A 17,762-nucleotide genomic window follows, 5' to 3' on the forward strand; every position below is an offset into this window, starting at 1 on the left:
GGCGGGATGCCCTGATTCACTGGCTGGTTACAAACCAGGGGGCACCTTGTCCGAGGTAGGGGGCACATGGGGCAGGGCCAGGTACAAACCATCCTACCCCCTCGGGGCGGCTCTCACCCAGACTCCGGGTGGGAGGACTGGCCTGCAGGGAGGTTTGACAGACCCCACCGCCCAAGCATGAGGCTCTGCTATTATTTAATATTTCCTCCTCAAAACACCCCCCCTCCACACACACACAGATCAGTCCCCCCACCCCCTTGTGTCAGGTGCTGCATAGACACAGTCCCTGCCCCACAGCAAAGGAAGGGTCAATAACCCCATTTTTCAGATGGGGAAACTGAGTCACAGGGCAGGGCAGTGACGCACCCAAGGTCACTCAGGGATTCTGTGGCCGAGCCAGGAACTGAACCCAGATCTCCTGAGGCCTAGCCCAGGGACCTCCTCCTTCTCCATCTCCTCGCTGGCCCAGTGGGTGCCCTGGCTTTCCTTTCCCCAGCCCTGCTTTACCAGACCCCCACCAGGGGCCACCACCTGGGCATGACCCTGCCTTTGCCCCAGCCGGTCCCTGGATTCCCCACCCCCGCATGCTGCCTGCCCGAGGCCAGGGAGCTGAGTTTCGGGTGCTGTTGCTGAGCAGGCCCCAACTTCAGCTTTATTGACAGCACAGAGGGAACTTTACATTCCCGCTTGATTTCTCCTCCAGACCTGTTCTCTCCCCCAAGGGTCACTTGGATCCTTCCTCACTCCTGCCCCAAGCTGTGGCAGGGCATTGCTGTGCACTGTTAAACACCTGCCATGCCCCACCCCAGAGATGGCTGCATCTCAGCACCAGGTGCGAATCCTTGTATAAACAGCTTCTGTATTCCACCCCTGGGTGACTGAACCTCAGCACTGGAGGAGGGATCTCTGTCTAAACCACCCCTGGATCCCACCCCAGAAGTGGCTGAATTTCAGTCGTGGATTTCGTGATCCCTTTCGTGATTATTTTGCATGTCTCTTTGTAACAGGCTTCAGGCTGAAAGGTGCCTCTGTAAACGTGGGGCTGTAGGGACAACGTGGGGCTGTGGCAACAGAGGAAAGCAGCAACTTCCCTCTTTCAAGCATTGCATGTGCATTGCCCCAGGAGATGTGTGGATTGTCCCTGTTATTCAACAGGGGAAACTGAGGCACGGGGAGGGGAAGTGACTTGTTCATGGTCACACAAGGAGGCAGTATGAGAAGTGAAACTAGAAACCCAGGAGCCCTGGGCCTAACCACTAGACACCCAGCCCCCATCCCGCCCCGCCCAAGAATAGACCCAGGAGTTTGACTCACAGCTGCCTCCTGCTTTAACCACAGAGCAGCTGTAAGTTCAGGAGACCGAACCCAGGCGTCCTGACTCCCAGCCCCCCTCCCCTCCCGCCAAGGGGCTAGAACCCAGGCGTCCTGGCTCCCAGCCCCCCCTTCCCACAAATGCTAGATTCCCCCTCCCCTCCTGCCGCGGGGATAGAACCCAGGCGTCCTGGCTCCTAGCCCCTCCCCCCGCGACAGGGAGCGAACCCAGGCGTCCTGGCTTTCAGAGCCACCCCCATGGCGGACCTGGCTCGTCCCTCACCTTGGAACCTGCCACCTGGCCGGTCCCCACGACGGGGTGGGGGCAAGGGGCAGGCGGCGGGGGCGTGGCTAGCCCCAGAAGGGGGCGTGTCCAGTGCCGGGATTGGCGGAGGCGGGGGCGCCGGCCAGCCCCTCTGTCAGAGCCAGGAGCGGGGCGTGGGGCGGCCCCGGGCTGGGATGTGGCACCGCGGCGGGACCGCCGCCTGGGAGCTGGGAGCGCGGCGGGAGCCCCTGGGCTCCGAGCAGCCGGCTCCCCACGCCCGGGGGCAGGAGCCTCCCAGGTGGGTGGATCGTGCGAGCCACGCGGGGCAGGGCGAGCCTGGGAGTGGGGGGAGCCGGATCCATGGGGGGGCTGTGTCCTGGGGGGGGAGTGGGGGGAGGCGGATCCATGGGGGGCTGTGTCCTGGGGGGGAAGTGGGGTGGAGGCGGATCCATGGGGGGCTGTGTCCTGGGGGGAGCTGGATCCATGGGGCCCTGTGTCCTGGGGGGGCGAGTGGTGGGGAGCCAGATCCGTGGGGGGTGAGTGGGGGGAGGCGGATCCATGGGGGGCTGTGTCCTGGGAGGGCGAGTGGGGGGGAGCCGGATCCGTGGGGGGTGAGTGGGGGGAGGCGGATCCATGGGGGGCTGTGTCCTGGGGGGGGAGTGGAGTGGAGGCGGATCCATGGGGGCCTGTGTCCTGGGGGGGCGAGTGAGGGGGAGCTGGATCCGTGGGGGGTGAGTGGGGGGAGGCGGATCCATGGGGGGCTGTGTCCTGGGGGGTGAGTGGGGGGAGGCGGATCCAGGGGGGGCTGTGTCCTGGGGGGGTGAGTGGGGAGAGGCAGATCCATGGGTGCCTGTGTCCTGGGGGGGTGAGTGGGGGGAGCCGGATCCATGGGGGCCTGTGTCCTGGGGGTCGAAGGAGGGGAGCCGGATCCGTGTGGGAAGGAGCCAGATCGATGGGGGGTTGTGTCCTGGGGGGCAAGTGGGGGGAGCCGGATCCATGGTGGGGGGGTCTGTGTCCTGGGAGGGAGAATCGGGGGGCAGCTGTGGGTTCAGGGTATAGAACCCCAGGAGTCCTGACTCCCAGTCCCTGCTTCCCACCCCCCACCGCCCCCCCAACCACTAGATCCTGCTCCCTTCCAGGATCTCTGAGCTTGCCTGGAGCGGGGAAGCCAATGCTGTGGGAAGAGGGGAAGCCATGAGGGGCCGGGCTGCGGGCTCCCTCGTGGCACACTGAAATTGGCACGGTGCATTTGGGGAGACTGGGAGGACCCCCCATGAAATCAGGCCTCCTGTCACTCATCCCTGAGCTGGCCCGCAGCCAGTGCCTCTAGCCTGGGCACGCAGAATGCACCGGGCCGACCCCACCGCTGAGGGGGGCATTACGCCAGGCTGGCTTTTGGCCCCAGACAGGGTTAGTGGCAGGCGGGGGGAGATTGGCTGCAAGTTTTGCCACTTCGTTACTTGCCCAATTTGCGTATTGACCGGCCAAAATGAATGATAATAATTAACCCCGTGGAGGGGGCTGGGCCCGGCACAGCGAGACGGAGGTGGCGGAAACTGGATTGTTTGGCTGCACGTTCCTGTTCCCTGGCGTTGGTGTTTTGCAACCTTTAATTATTGAATGTGAGCATCTCACCCGCCCTGCGAGCCGGGCACCTCGGGTGTTTCCCTGGAGGTTGCCAAGTTCCCCGAAATCCCTCCCATGCTCCCCGCCATGCTAACCTGTAACTCCCCTCCCAGAGCTGGGGAGAGAACCCAGGAGTCCTGACTCCCTGCTCCCCAACCACTAGCCCCCACTCCCTTCCCAGAACTGGGATAGAACCCCGGAGTCCTGACTCCCGGCCCCCGCCAGACTCTAACCACTTAGGTGGACCCTGGCATTTCCCTATTCCCCCCCCCCCATTCATTCCATGTGATCAGTCTGTGTGAACCCCCACCCCTTTTGCACGAGTGCAGCCCCGTGAACACAGGGAGCTGGCATGGCACTGAGGCCTGGCTCAATGTGGCCGCTCCGTCCCGTGGGGGCCTGGCTCCCAGCCGCAATCGGCTTTGTTCTCTGGCCCTGATCCCTTTGCCTTGGCAGTGAAAGCAGGAGGTGGCATCTCGATTGAACTTGAGACCCAGTTCCGGTTACCTCAGCCAGACACTCAGTACCCGCGCTCAGGCCTGTCGGTGGGGCAGGGACCTTGCGAGGGCGTCTGCCCCTGTCCCTCCGCACTGAAGTGGGACCCGGTAAACCCAGCCCGTCCCTGCCCGCTCTTCGTCCCGCCTGTTCTGAAAAGCCTCCAGCCACGGGGATCCCACGGGGATCCCTGCCACAGCCATTGGCTGCCAACACCACTGAGAGCTGCGAACGCAACTGTTCCTCCTGGACCAGGGCACGGGCCATCAGGCCTAGGGGTTGGAACCGCAGGTCAGCAGCAGAGTCGGGGCTGGAGCCGGCGCAATCGGAGCTGCAGGGAGTGCTCCTGCTGGGCTTAGGAGCATGACCCAGGACCCCGTGGTGCCAGGCGCTGCACATTATTTATTAGGTGTATTACGGTAGCGCTGAGGCGCCCCAGCCATGGCCCAGGACCCCATGGTGCCAGGCGCTGCACATTATTTATTAGGTGTAGAACAATGAGATGAGGCTAATGGGCATGGTGGGCAGCAGGCTCAGCTCTAAACCATTGTACCTATCTGGTGCCCGTCACCGTGGTATCTGGTCTGGAGGAGGAGGGCCGGCTCCAGCCCCTCTTAGAACCTCACCCACCCAGACCCCGTTTCTTCCCCACACAGAGGGAGCCAGCATTCAGTCCCTGGGCCCCATGGCACTGCCTGCCCTCCCCGCACACATGCCCGCTGCCAGCCCCCCCTCACTCCCGACCCACAGCCCCACCCTGGGCTCCCCCCAGCTCTGCCGGCCGCCCTGACTCCCGACCCACAGCCCCACCTTGGGTTCGCCCCAGCTCTGCCAGCCCTCCTCACTCCCGACCCCCAACCCCACCCTGGGCTCCCCCTCAGCTCTGCCGGCCCCCCTCACTCCCAACCTGCAGCCCCCGCCAGTGCCCAGAGGTGGATTACGGTTTTGTGGGGCCCTGGGCCAGAGCAAGTGGGCCCCCCGCCTGCAGTCCATTCCTCTGCCCGCCTGCCGGGGCCGGGTAGCGGGGTTGGGGCATGGAGACTCATTTTTCTGGGGTCCCTGGGCACAGACCCCATTGGCTAATCTGCCACTGGCGGTGCCCCTCGGTCCCAATCTGCAAACCCTCCCCTCCTGCTCCTTCAGGCCGGGCCATGGTGTGGATCCAGGGTTAGATCCACCAGCGTCAGTTTGCAGCTTCACAGCCTGTTTGGTTTGAAACCCCCGGGGCTTGCTGGGAGAGGTCACCTGCCCCGAACCCCCCCACCCCACCCCACCGGGGCTCCTGCCCCGAACCCCACCCCCATCTCAGAACGGATTTCAGGGTTCCAGCAGGACACGTCTTGAGCAAATATTGAATGAAGTGCAGAGGTTAGTTTACAGTGCAGAGGTTAGTTTACAGGAGGCTCATTAAGCAAATCCTTAATTACAGGCAGCAGGGCTCCTCTGGGCAAGGATCTCTACCAGCGCCTGCTGGATCCAGGGGTTGGGTTAAAGCTCCAGCCTCTGGCGGCATGGGCTGGGCCTCTAGGAGAATCTCACCTTTTGCTCACAAACAGAAATGATCCTGCTCCCCTCCCCGAGGATAGAACCCAGGAGTCCTGGCTCCCAACCCCCCTGCTCTAACAACTAGATCCCGCTCACGTCCCAGGGCTGGGGATAGAGCCCAGGAGTCCTGGCTCTTGCCCCCTTATCATTCCATAATGCTCCCCCCTTTTGGCAGGCCCTCAGCATCAGGCCTCTCTCCCTGTGGGTTCGATCCCCAGCTCTGGGAGGGGAGTGGGGACTAGTGGTTAGAGCAGGGGGGCTAGGAGCCTGGACTCCTGGGTTCTATCCCCACTCTGGGGACAGAGGACCTTGATCTCTGCGTTGCAGTGGCCTGCAACCCCCGCGGGGGTTGGTTCCGGCCAGTTCCTGGGGCCGGGCGGTCAGGGCTGCTTGTTGGGACGTGCATCCCTTTCCAAACAGCCCCTGCCCCCAGCTCAGCGATCACCGGGTGCCCAGCTGGCACGGCCCTGGAGGGCACGGCCACGTCCCCATCCCCCACCACGGGGCCAGATCCCCCTCTCAGCTCCAGAGTGTGGGGCACATCCTGGGGGGCTGCTGGTGCCCCCCCTCCCCGCTGGCCTTGGTCTGCTGTGCCGGGCACTGCCCATTCCTTGGCAGTAGGGCTGGGCAGCACCACACGGCACCAAGGGCCTGTGGTGGGAAAAGGGCACAGGTCTGGGCATCACTGTGGTGGGGGACCAGAGAGAATTAAACTCTTAAATACTCTCCCCTCTGTGACGCAGGCTTATCACCGCTCCACGGAGATCCGGGGCTGCAGGTCAGGAGCGAGGGGCATCGGCAGGGTGTGTGTGTACCGCTGCCCTTTGCTAGGTGGAACGAGAACAGCTCTGCTCTGTGTCATATGCCCTATAATGCTCTCAGCCAGTGGTGATTCTCCTCCCGCTCAGTTGTGGGGGCTGGTGCTTCCTGACCAGGAGGCTCCAGATCCCATCCCTGTGGGGCCCCACGCTCCCTTTACAGGTGCCATTGAGCGGCCATGGAGGAGTCCACACGGCTGGGTTACTGCATCGTGGCCGGCAGCTTCGTGACCTTCCAATTCTTCTTCTCGGCCGTCAGCCCCCAGCTCTCGCTGGCACTCAGCCGCCGCTACTGCGGCCTGACCGCTGTCAAAAAGTGCGAGTGGAACTCCAGGTACCGCAGTCCTCGGGCCTGAGGGGAGCAGGACAGAACCCAGGAGTCCTGGCTCCCCGTGCTCTAACCACTAGACCCCACTCCCCTCCCAGAGCCAGGGTTAGAACCCAGGCGTCCTGGCTCCCAGCCCCGCAGCGTCTAACCACTAGGCCCAGCCCCCAGCGGGAGCCATCCGGACGTTCCTTGTGGGCTTAGCCTGAGAACATCCTGGCGCGTGAGGCGTCTGACGGGCTGAAAGGAGTCATTGTCCAAGCCCAGGGGCTGGGTGCTTGGAGCAACATGGGGGGGGCAGAGCCGTGTGTGATCCCTGGGGGGCCACTGGGGGGTTGAGCCGTGTGTGATCCTGCGGGGGCCATGAGGGGGGCAGAGCCGTGTGTGATTCCCGCGGTGGAGGTCTTGGGGGAGGGGGGCTGAGCCACGTGTGATCCTGGGGGCATTATGGGGGGGCTGAGCCATGTGTGATCCCTGGGGAGGCCAAGGGGGGGGACTGAGCCATGTGTGATCCCCCCCAGGTGTGTCTCCACTCTGCACGCGCTCATCGTCGGCCTCTTCTGCGTCTACATCCTGCTCTTCGATGGAGCCATTAACGCCAACCCCATCTGGTGAGCTTCCCTGGTGCCCCTCACTCCCGACCCACAGCCCCCTGCTCCCTGCCCCACAGCTCCCCCCGGTGCCCCTCACTCCCAACCCACAGCCCCCTGCTCCCTGCCCCACAGCTCCCCCGGTGCCCCTCACTCCTGACCCTCAGCCCCCTGCTCCCCACCCCCAGGTCCCCCGGTGCCCCTCACTCCCAACCCACAGCCCCCTGCTCCCTGCCCCACAGCTCCCCCCCGGTGTCCCTCACTCCCGACCCGCAGCCCCCTACTCTCCCAGCCCTGGCTTCCTCCCCCCCGACACACACAGTTCTGTAGCTGGCTGCAGCCCATGCTCGGAGTTGGGGGCAGATTTGCCCTGGTCCCTTTCCCAAGCCCTGTCTCTCACAGCTGGTTGGAAGGTGCCAGCCCTGGGCCAGGGGGCAGGGGGGGGAGGGGAGGTCCCGTGGGCCTGAGGTCACATGGTGGCAGAGGTGATAAAAGACTGTTTTGTGCCGGGGAAGAATGGCCTCCTTGTTCCCCGGCTGCCAGGAGCCAGAGCCGCCCGTGCAGCTGGCATCGGCGGGGCAGAGGAGGCTGCACGGTGCGGGTGGGCACAGCCTCTTGCATTGGGGACTGGAGCCCAGGGGCTGGCATGGTGCCCGGACATAGGGTTGCATGCAAGGGGGATCTGGGGCCCAGGCACTGTGGGGAGCGAGCGTCTGATGGGGGGGAGCTGGCCCTGTGATCACCCCCCTGCCTGTGTTCATGCTCCGCCTCTCCCCCCGATACTAACCCCCCCACCCCGTCCCATGCCAGCCCCTCATCCCCTGACTCCTTGTGCTTCCAGGGGGGACCCTTACCTGGTGAAACTCAACGTGGCCATCACCTGCGGCTACCTCCTCTACGGTAAACGCTGGGGGCACCGTGCTGCCCCTGCTGGCTGGCCTGGGGACTGCGACCCCCAGCTCTTTGGCCTCCCTGACCTGGGGGGACCCCAGAACTGGGATTTCAGGCACAAAATGATCTAAACCCCTAAAAAAAACTGGGGAAACTTCTTACAATTTTGGTGACTTTTTCCTTCTGGAGTGAAAGGAGCCACCAGGCATTGGGGCCATGGGCCTGGGGGGCTGCCCGGCAGGGCCAGGCTTTGGAGCTGAAGCAGGGAGCTGCAGTGGGGCAGCTGGGCAATCAGGGGGGTTGGACCCTGAAACCCCACCCAAGTGGGAGTTGTTTGTGCCTCCCACCCAAGCTGAGGACCCCAGGAATAGATGGAAACTCCAGGAGAAATCCAGGTGCCCAGCCCAGGGTGAGGGTCTCCCAGGCAGCGAATGGTTTGTGGGGCCCCCAAAGGGCTGACTTCCGACAGGGCCAGCGCTGAGCTCACTCCAGGAATCGGGCCTCTTCCGGGGACACACACCGGCTACAGGCCCCGCTCTGAGAGGCTCGGGGCGGGAGGTGCCAGGCTTGCGAGAGGGGGTATGTGGGGAGAGTGTTTGGGGTGGGGGGGCGTCGTGCTGCGCCTGGAGGGGCTGGTAGGGTTTGTTTGTGTGTGTTTGTGCATTTCCCCATTGCTGAGCCTGACACAGCGCCCTCCCATGGGGGCCCCAGCACACTGACCTGTCCCCCCCCATTGTCCCCCCGGCCCCCCCGCATTAAAACTCCTCCGTGTGTGTTTCAATTCCAGATTTGCTGCTGCTCCTGCGGTACTGGAAGATGCTGGGCGACTCCCTGTTCGTTTGCCACCACTTGGTGGCGCTGTACGCCTACGGATACGTGCTGGTCAGTGCCAGGTCCTGGCCGGCTGCTCTGGGGCAGGCTCCCTCCCCTGTCCCAGCCCCCCAGATCTCGGCTCTCTCTGTGCTTCCTCTGCACCCCCCGCCCCAGCTACTTCCTTTGCCCCCGCTCCGAGGGCAATGGCTGGGTCCATCCAGGCTCCAAATTCAGCTTCAACCCCCCCCCTTTAATCCCAGCCAGAATCCACCCCCCCATTTCAAGTCAAAGCTCCGATTTCAGCCCCCATTCGCCAGCTGGCGTCCCCCCTCCCCAGGCCTGGAGGGGCGGGAACGCAGCCAGAACAGAGGAGCCCAAGGCACCTGCCTCTGGGAGCTGGGAGGCTGGGCTGGGCTTGGGGCTAAGGGACTGAGATTCATGAGAGCTGGGTTCGAAGGGGTCTGGCCGCTGCTGGAGACGGGATACCATGGTAGATGGGCCCGTTCCCTGTTCTGCAGCAGGGAGGGGATAATCTCAGAGGGTTTAACACCAGGAGGGACCCTTAGATCTAGTCTCACCTCCTGCACAGCACAAGCCGGAGAATTTCACCCACCTTCTGCATGAGACATTAGCTCAAGGCAGAGAGCGCGTCCCCTTCAGATGAGCCCTGCTGGGCCCTGGACTCCCCACTTTGCATGCGGCTCGGGGTGGGCACCCTGGGGCAGATGGCGAGGGCTGTACCAGGAAGGATGGCCCAGTGATTAGTGTCTAGCCCAGGACTTGGGAGTCCTGGGTTCAATTCCCTGCTTTGCCACAGACTGCCTGTGTGACCCTGGGCCAGTTGTATAGCTGTTCAGTGCCTCAGTTTCCCTCTTTGTATAATAGCCCTGCCAGGGGCATTGTGAGGCTAAATACACCAACGATGGCGAGGTGCCCAGATGCCACGGTGATGGCAGCCGATGTGCACTCACACTGTGGCTGCAGGGCTGTGCTGGGAGACAACAATTGGGCCTGCCCCCCCTCCCCACCCCCAGGTGGCTTCCCTTGGTGGCCAGCGACTCGCCAGGGGACGCAGGGGGCCGTTTGCCTGCGCAGCCCCAGGTGCTTGTTAGCACCAAAGCTCCCCGGGCCGGGAAGGAGGCGCCGGCAGCCGAGATCCGTGGAACGTCCTGGGCCGAGCAGCCAGCGCTGGCTGGAAACCCCCCTTCTGGCAGCTCAGGCTGGTCATCCAAAAACCAGGGGCTGCTTTTGAAAATTTCCATCCAAAAAGCTTTAGGCGGGTGTCAGTGACTAAATACTGTGTATTAGGTGTATTACGGTAGCCCCTAGGCACCCTGGTCATGGCAGGGACCCTGGGCACGGCACAGAACAATAATTCCCAAGCTCCATCCAGCCCCTGCCTTGAGGCACCCGAGTCCTGGGGAAGAAATCTGCCTCTTACCATAGGACTGCTCAGGCCCGAGGTCCTGACCTGCTGCCCCACCCAGGCTCTGACAGGGGCTGGCACCAGCTGCCCCCAGGGAAGGGGAAAGAACCCTGCAGTGGAGGGGGTGGGAGGATCCTCTCCCCCACTAAGGGCTCATGGGACGCCCCTGGTCTGCTTAGCACCCAGTGTGGCCGTCCCCAGCCGGTCCCAGATCACTGGGGAGGAGCCTCGTTGGCTTCAGAATCGGGACTTTCTACTGGTATTTGGGGTTCTTCTTATGAACCGGGGGGGTTGCAGCCGTAGCTGGGTTCCCCTGGCCCTGGCAGCTTTATCCGCCCCGCTGAGGGCCAGGAGCTCTTCTCGGCCCCACGCGGGCCAGGACGCTGCTTTGCCCCGGGACTCCAGGAGCTGGGGACTGAAACCGACTCTCACCCGACTCTGGCAGCTGGGGCGTCCGCTCAGAAACGTGGGGGGCTGGGGACCAAGCTGGGGCAGCATGTAGAATACAGGGGACTGTATTCCAGCCTGCAGCATCTTGGGTAGGGTCATAGGGACCTATGAAAAGTCAGGGGGGCAAACCAAAGTGTGGGGGGGGCAATCACCCTCCCCCATAGCAAGTGAGGCCCCAGCTTGGCAGCCCTGTTAGAATCGGCCAGGCCTGTGAGCTAGGCTATTCACTTGCGCGCCGTGTTTTCACCCGGGTCAGTCTCCCCTGTTTGTGGGGCCATCGGCCCCCCCAGAACTTAGCCAGCAGGAAGAGTCAGGACCCAGCCCCAGCTGGCGTCTGTCTCCCCACTCTGCCCCCTGCACTGCGCCCAGGCCATGGGAACATCTAAACATCTCATTTGTGACGCCTTACCAAACAACCGGCCCTCCCTGGCATGACCCCGGTACTGAACTCCCCAGGGGGTCAGCCCCCCCATAGCTGTCAGATACAGCCCCACTAGCACCTTTGGGGTCGTGGGGGGGACACGCAGAGGGAGCCTGGCCTAAATATTTGGACAGCTCTTTGAACTGGGGTGGGGCAGGTTGAGATTGGGAGCCATACACAGAGCTGGGTAGGGGAGACCCAGGACTGGGGTAATGGGGCTGCGAGTCAGGACTGAGGGACACTAACAGAGCTGGGAGGGGCAGGGATCCTAGGGCTGGGCTAGCAGGGGGCTCTGGGTGGGGATTGGGGGCACTGGCAGATCTGGGTGTGGGGAGGCCCAGGGCTGGGCTAGCAGGGGGCTGCGGGTCGGGACTGAGGGGCTCTGGCAGGGCTGGTGCGGGGGGACGGGACTCTGCTCATCTCTCCCCTACAGAAGGTGCAAAGGAACCTGGTGGGGGTGGGCCCCTCTCATGGCTCCAGGTCTTCAGGGAAGTGACTCTGCCTTGGGGTCTGTGAGTCCAGCGACCCGCCCCTTACTTCATGCTGGGGCACAGCTCAGCGCCCCCCACCTCTGGGGTGGTTCCTGAGCAGGCCTGGGGTGGAGGATCTGTCCCCCCCGTGAGCCCCTTGGAGCAGGGGATTAACAGCCTCTCTCTCCCCTAGAGCCGAGGGGTGCTGCCCTATTTCGCCAACTTCCGCCTCCTTTCCGAGCTCTCCACCCCATTCGTCAACCTGCGGTGAGTCCGGGGGAGGGCTGGGCAGGGGCTGGTGCTGGGGGGCTCTAAGGTGCCTGAGTGTCCCAGTGGGACACGGATTCAAATTCTCCTGAGGCGCTGGGGGATGAGGATGGTGCCACTACCCCAGAGGATGCTGGGATACAGACGGTGTAGGGAGGGGGGCTGAAGGGTAGGGCAGGCAACCCTAGATCAGTGGGGCTGGGAGTTAACACCCTTTTGACTTGCATCAGGGCAGCTTCCACGCCCCTCCCTCCCCCGGGCTATGGGCTCAGGCTCTCTGCAGACTCAGGCAGAGTCTGGCTTAATGAGAGGGCTGATGTGATCATGTGACGCCAGGAGCTGGAGGGGGCAGGGCCTGAGGCTGTTTAAAGTGACCGCGCACCTTTCTCGTGGCCCAGGTGGTTCTTTGACACCGTGGGGCAGCCCCGCTCCTCCTGGTTCGTCCTGGCCAACGGCCTGGCCATGACCGTGGTCTTCTTCCTGGTGCGCATCGCCGTCATCCCCAGCTACTACGCCCGTGTGCTGGCCTGGCACGGCACGCCCGAGTACGCCCGCCTGGGGCTAGCCGTGCAAGTGGCCTGGATCATGCCCAGCCTGGCCCTGGAGGTCCTCAACCTGGTCTGGATGTACAAGATCATCCGGGGCTTCTATCGGGCCTTCTGCCGGTCCCAGGAGCGCAAGGCGGCCTGCAGCCACGGGGACTAAGCGGGAGCTGGACTTCCCCAGGGGGCGCAGCCAGGGGGCCCCCAAGCTCCTGGCACAGATGGAAGATCCACTCTAGTTCCCATCAGAGCCCTCAGCAACAGAAATACCCTGGCCTGGCATGTGCCCCCAGGCATATGGACTGGCCCCCACTGAGCAACAGGGGCATCTGGACTGGCACATGCCCTACAGGCAGCTAGGAAACTCATGGAGATCACAGACTGGCATATGCCCCAGGCACCCAGGAAATCCATGGGGCACCGGGACTGGCACTGAGCACTTGGGACATCTGGACCTGCGCATGCCTGTCTTTGTGGGGGCCTGCGTGTCCATGCACAAGGGGCACGGAGGCTCCAGCTGGGTGGGGGGCAGAGGGCAGAGCGGGGAGCCACAGTAGGGCCATGCTGCAGCCTAGTGAACAGCTTCCCCAGGCCTCCGCACCCCCTCCAACTCCTACAAAAAGGGGAAGGAGGCCCACACTACTGGGCTGGAGAGTTGGGGGGGTGGGGCCCACGTGTGCTGAACCCCCGAGGGCCAACGGTTATTTGTAGCTTTTGAGGACACACACACACACCCCCAGGATCCTGCAGTCTGACCCAGGCTCCTCCCTGCCAGATGCCTCCTGGCCCAAAGCACCCCCCCTTCCATAAGGCCCTGGCCCCCTACCCAAGGGGATGGGGCAGGGTCCTGGGGCTGAGCCTGCTCTGGCAGGGGGAGCGGGGTGCGGAGTTGGGAGCCACACGGGTCCCAGCAGGGGTGTCTCTGGCACAGGGCAGCCCCCAGCTAAACATGTTCAGAACCCTCTGGACTGGGGCCCCCGGGAACCGGCCTATAGTCCCTGCTCTGCTGCAGACTCCCAAGGCGAGTCGCGGTTCCTCTGTGCCTCAGTTTCCCTGTCTGTTAAAGGAGGACAATGCCCCTTCAGCTGTGCCTTCTCTCTTCAGACTGGGAGCTCTGTGGGGCAAGCCTGTCCTCCATTCTACCCGTGCAGCGCCCGGCACGGCCGGGGGACCCCCGATCTCGGCCAGGCCCAGACAGTGCCCCTTGATTTCGGCCTGGGCCTCTAGGCATTTCCATGCTCCCAGTGACACTCTGAAGTAGCCTCCCTCACCAGGTCTCGCTCTGGTCAGCTCCGAGATCGGGTTTTTTGGACGGTTTCCAGTGAAGAATCTCAAATTCCTTCTCGATTCCTTGTTTCATATCTGACATTTCTGCCCTAATGAGGAATTAAGCCTCCCCCCATACTAATTTATTAACCCCAAACCCCCCCCCCCCGGGCCAGGGGACGAGCGTCCAGCTCACCCCCGAACCTGGCTGGGCTCCGACCTCTCCGGCCACGTTTGCCTCCAGTGTCTGTCTGTCAGGGGTGGGGTGGGACCCTCAGTGTGGGTGTCAGGGGACAGGCCACTGGGCTGGGACTCAGGACACCTGCGGTCCGTCCCCAGCTTTGCCACTGGCCAGCTGGGTGACTCTGCACAAGTCACTGCCCATTCTGTGCCTCAGTTTCCCCTCCCGCCCTTTGTTTAGATTGTGAGCTTGTTGGGGCAGGGACTTTACTTCGTTCTGGGTCTGGGCAGCCCCCAGCTCAACAGGAGCACCCCCACATCTCAGCTGGGGTCTGGGCAGCCCCTGGCACAATGGGAGCACCCCAATATCTCAGCTGGAGTCTGGGCAGCCTCTGGCACAAGAGGGCCCCCCCACATCTCAGCTGGGGTCTGGGTAGCCCCTGGCACAATGGGGGCCCCAATCCTGGTTATGGGCTCTAAGGACAGTAGGACCGGTCAGTAATACACCAATTTGCACCAGCTGAGGACCTCGCCCTCTGACCCCTCCAGGCCTGGCTGTCAATTGCCCCTTAGTAACAGCGGGCGCCCTCGGCTGCCGGGTTCAGGGCTGGCCTGGAGCATTTACCCTGTCACCCGTTTCCTCAGTATGGTCCCCACCCTCACTCTCTGCCCTAAAGCCCATCAGGCCGGAGCCCAGCCCTAAACTCAAACCCGCCAGCCCGGGCCCGATGCCGGGGGATTCTCCGGCCTGTTCTCTGGGGGGCGATCGGAATCCACTGCCCACCGCACTGCCCGGTGCCAGCTCAAACCTGGCATTTCGTACCCTCCGCCCCAAACACCTGCATCCCCGTTGGCCCGCGCCCCCCCAGAGCAGCACACAGGCTCCCACTGCCACCCCCTGGGGGTGCCGCCGGCAGGAGAATGGGGGAGGGGACAGACAGAGGGACGTGACACGAATTGCGGGGACTCAGGTTTGCAGGGACTCAGGTTTGCTCTTGTGGCAAGATCGTTCTCGCGCCTCGCAGCACCGTTCTCACGGGGGGCGGATCCCCCCATCTGAGGCCCGTCTCTCATCCTGCCCCCTGGACTGTGATCGCCAAGCGGTGCGGGGGCCTGGGCGGCTGGTGTATGAAAATAACAATAAACAGGATTTCGTTTATTACGCTGGGCCGTCCTGCAGCCCTTTCTCACGGGCTCCCTGCAGGGAGAGGTGGCCGTGTGATTTCAGGGGTGCCCTGTGCATTGGGTGGGTGCAGTGGGGGGCAGGCAGCCCCTTGCTGAAAGGGTATTTCAATATGACAGGTGGAGCCCACCTTGGTGTGTGGGGGGGGGGAGGCATGTTTGGGGAGGGGTGAAGCTGTATGGACTGCACGGGGGGCACATTGTGGGGCAACGTGTGTGTTGGGGGCCAAGGGTGGGGGGGTGCATCAGACTGTGTACATGTTGGGTTGGTGGGTGGATGTCTTGCGGCTGGGAAAATAACCCAGGAATCCTGATTGCCGGCACCCCCACTTCTCTAACTACTAGACCCCACTCCCCTCCCAGAGCTGGGGATAGAACCCAGGAGTCCTGCCTCCCAGCCCCTCCCCCCTTGTAACCACCAGACCCCACTCCCCTCCCAGAGCTGGGGACGGAACCCAGGAGTCCTGCCTCCCAGCCCCTCCCCCCTTGTAACCACCAGACCCCACTGCCCTCCCAGAGCTGGGGACGGAACCCAGGAGTCCTGCCTCCCAGCCCCTCCCCCCTTGTAACCACCAGACCCCACTGCCCTCCCAGAGCTGGGGACAGAACCCAGGAGTCCTGCCTCCCAGCCTCCTGCTCTAACCCCCCTTTTGCTGCCCTGAGAGCCGTAGTCGGACGAACGGGGTGGGCAGCTCCCCAGAGAGGAGCCGGGGAGGGTGTTGCTAACACTGGCAGGTGATGGAGGCCGATGAACTAAGTGTTAGGTCTGGCCGTGCTGGGCAGCGCTGCGGAGCGGGCCGGGGCGGGGGGCCGGGGGCATGGTGCGTGTGGTGGGAGCTACGCGGGCCAAGGAGCTGTCAGGGCCTCGAGAACGAACGCCGGGCAGGGGCCAGTGGGACTCCCTGCCACGTGATCCGTGAGGCCAGGAGTCTAGGCCGGCGCCCAGTGAGAGCCCCCGGGGCTGGGGGAGGGCAAACACGAGCAAACCCAGAATAGGGGGCTGGGGGGGGTTCTTCCCTTGGGGGCTGGTTAGTCCATCCCTGCAGAGAGTCTCACGCCTGCCTCTGACATAGCTCATGCCAGCCCTGCTCTCCGCCAGTGATCCTACCCAGATATCCTAGCACGTGAGGCCCTGCAGCCGGCAGCGGTCCCTCCCTGGGGCCCCCCAGCACCCCCTCCCTGGGGCCCCCAGGTGCCCTCTGGCACCCTCCACCCCTGCTGCCAATGGGAGATTGTTGAGCAGTGGGTGCCCAAAGGAGCCCACAGAGCCCCTTGGGTACCCGGACCCCCCTGCCCCCAGGGCCTGGGCCAGCCCCAAAGGTTCCCCACTCGTCCCCTGCTCCCCTGCTCCCGGTACAGCTGCCCGGCCCCCTGGCAGGACCCCCCGTTCCGGGGGGCACCCTCTTGGCTGAGCCGTGGGCGCGGTGACGTGGGGCCAGGCCGCCAGGCAGCTATAAATGGCAATGCTCATTCTGTGCTGGGGAACGAGAGGGGTGGGTGAGAGGGGCCCGAGGGGCGGGGAGGGGGGCGTTGGCACCCGGCCTGATTCAGCTACCGTACGGCTCAGCCTCACGTCATCAGTAAAATTTAGCCGCCCGCCAGGTCCCTCCAGCTTCGGAGCCTCCTGGGCCATGAGCTCAGGGCTGAGTCAGCCTGCACCAGCCTGGGCCCTTAACCCCCTGGCTGCTGTGGCCTGGACACGCGTGTGCACACGCATGGCCCGGCGGCGCTGGGTTGGCAGGAGCCAGCCTGCTGGGGGGGGCACAGGATCGGCCCCCTTGGGTGTCCCCTCTCCCCACACCTCTAGCCGGCCTGCCCCATCTCACAGCACACCAGCAGGGGGCTGAGCAGAAGCATACCCAGCCCCCGGGAGCTGGGACCCCCAAACGGTCAGCGATCCCCGAACCAGGGGGTTACTCCTGACCTGACTGGGTGAGCTCCCATGGGCACGGTGCCAGGGCTGCCGCTTCGCACCTTCTCCTGGAGCAGCTGGTGCCCGGCCCATGTGTCACGGCACTTCCCAAGCTCCTACCAGGCATCCCGGCTGGGGCACCTAGCCAGGTGGCCCTGGCAGCGTGGCGGCATCTCCCCCTCGCCAGTGCCTTCCTACCCCCACTTCAGTCTCCCTCAGGGCCCGGCGCTGCATGTCCCTGCTGTGCCCACCTGCCTCTTGCCTCGGAAACGGTTCGGGCAAGGGCTGTTTTTAGCCACGGGGGGCAGCGCCCGGCACAAGGGACCCCGAGCCCAGACCGGGGCCCGCTCGGCGCTGCCCCAATAGGAACATCGTCCTAAACTCGCTCCCGGGACGTGGGGAAGGGGAGTCGCCCAAGGACACCGAGAACAATGTGCCACAGTCCCTCGTTCTCAGCACTTCCACCAGCAGAGCGCAAAGCAGCGCGGTGTCCTTATCCCCATTTCCCAGATGGGGAAACCGAGGCACCGAGTGGGGAGGTGACTTACGCAGGTCGCCCGCCCAGCCAGCAGCGGAGCCGGGGATCAAACCAGCTTTCACTCCAGGGCTCTATCCGCTAGGCTGCGCTGCCGGGCTCATCACCCGCTCCGTCTAACTGATCGCTTTGGGCTAGTTCACGAGCTAGCACCCCCTGCAGGCTCACCCAGAGCTCCCGCAGCGCCTCTCACCGCTGGGCAGGGCCTGCTTATGTGTCCCCAGGCACAGCACGCCCGCAGCTGAGCCCCCCGCACCCCCTCCTCCAGACCCTGCCTCAGGGTCTTTCCCTGACCCCGTTCGCTCGCTGGGGCTTCCGGCTGCGTTCGCACCCTGTCCCAGGCCAGCCCCAGATCCCTTCGGCAGGAGGCAGCTGACTGCGGCCCAGCCAGGGATCCCTGCCCAGGGCCCGGTCCCAGCGGGGTCCCAGCGG

At 64.2% G+C, this 17,762-nt stretch overlaps 1 protein-coding gene across 2 annotated transcripts; it reads left to right on the top strand.

Annotated features, from left to right (window-relative positions):
* Positions 1-1,713: 1,713 nt before the first annotated feature.
* LOC144929583 (TLC domain-containing protein 4-like) lies at positions 1,714-13,595 on the top strand. 2 transcript variants are annotated; one of them, XM_078849553.1, is made up of 7 exons: positions 1,788-1,874; positions 6,224-6,394; positions 6,907-6,996; positions 7,817-7,875; positions 8,654-8,748; positions 11,640-11,713; positions 12,112-13,595. In XM_078849553.1, exons 2-7 carry the CDS (start codon positions 6,240-6,242, stop codon positions 12,416-12,418), a joined length of 780 nt encoding a protein of 259 aa, XP_078705679.1. In that variant the 5' UTR covers positions 1,788-1,874; positions 6,224-6,239; the 3' UTR covers positions 12,419-13,595. The 2 variants fall into 2 exon arrangements, with proteins under 2 accessions (XP_078705680.1, XP_078705679.1); XM_078849554.1 differs by lacking the exon at positions 6,224-6,394 and having other exon boundaries at positions 1,714-1,874.
* Positions 13,596-17,762: the final 4,167 nt, after the last annotated feature.

Source organism: Lepidochelys kempii, chromosome 20, assembly GCF_965140285.1.
Source record: "Lepidochelys kempii isolate rLepKem1 chromosome 20, rLepKem1.hap1, whole genome shotgun sequence".
In the NCBI taxonomy this organism is placed as follows: domain Eukaryota; kingdom Metazoa; phylum Chordata; order Testudines; family Cheloniidae; genus Lepidochelys; species Lepidochelys kempii.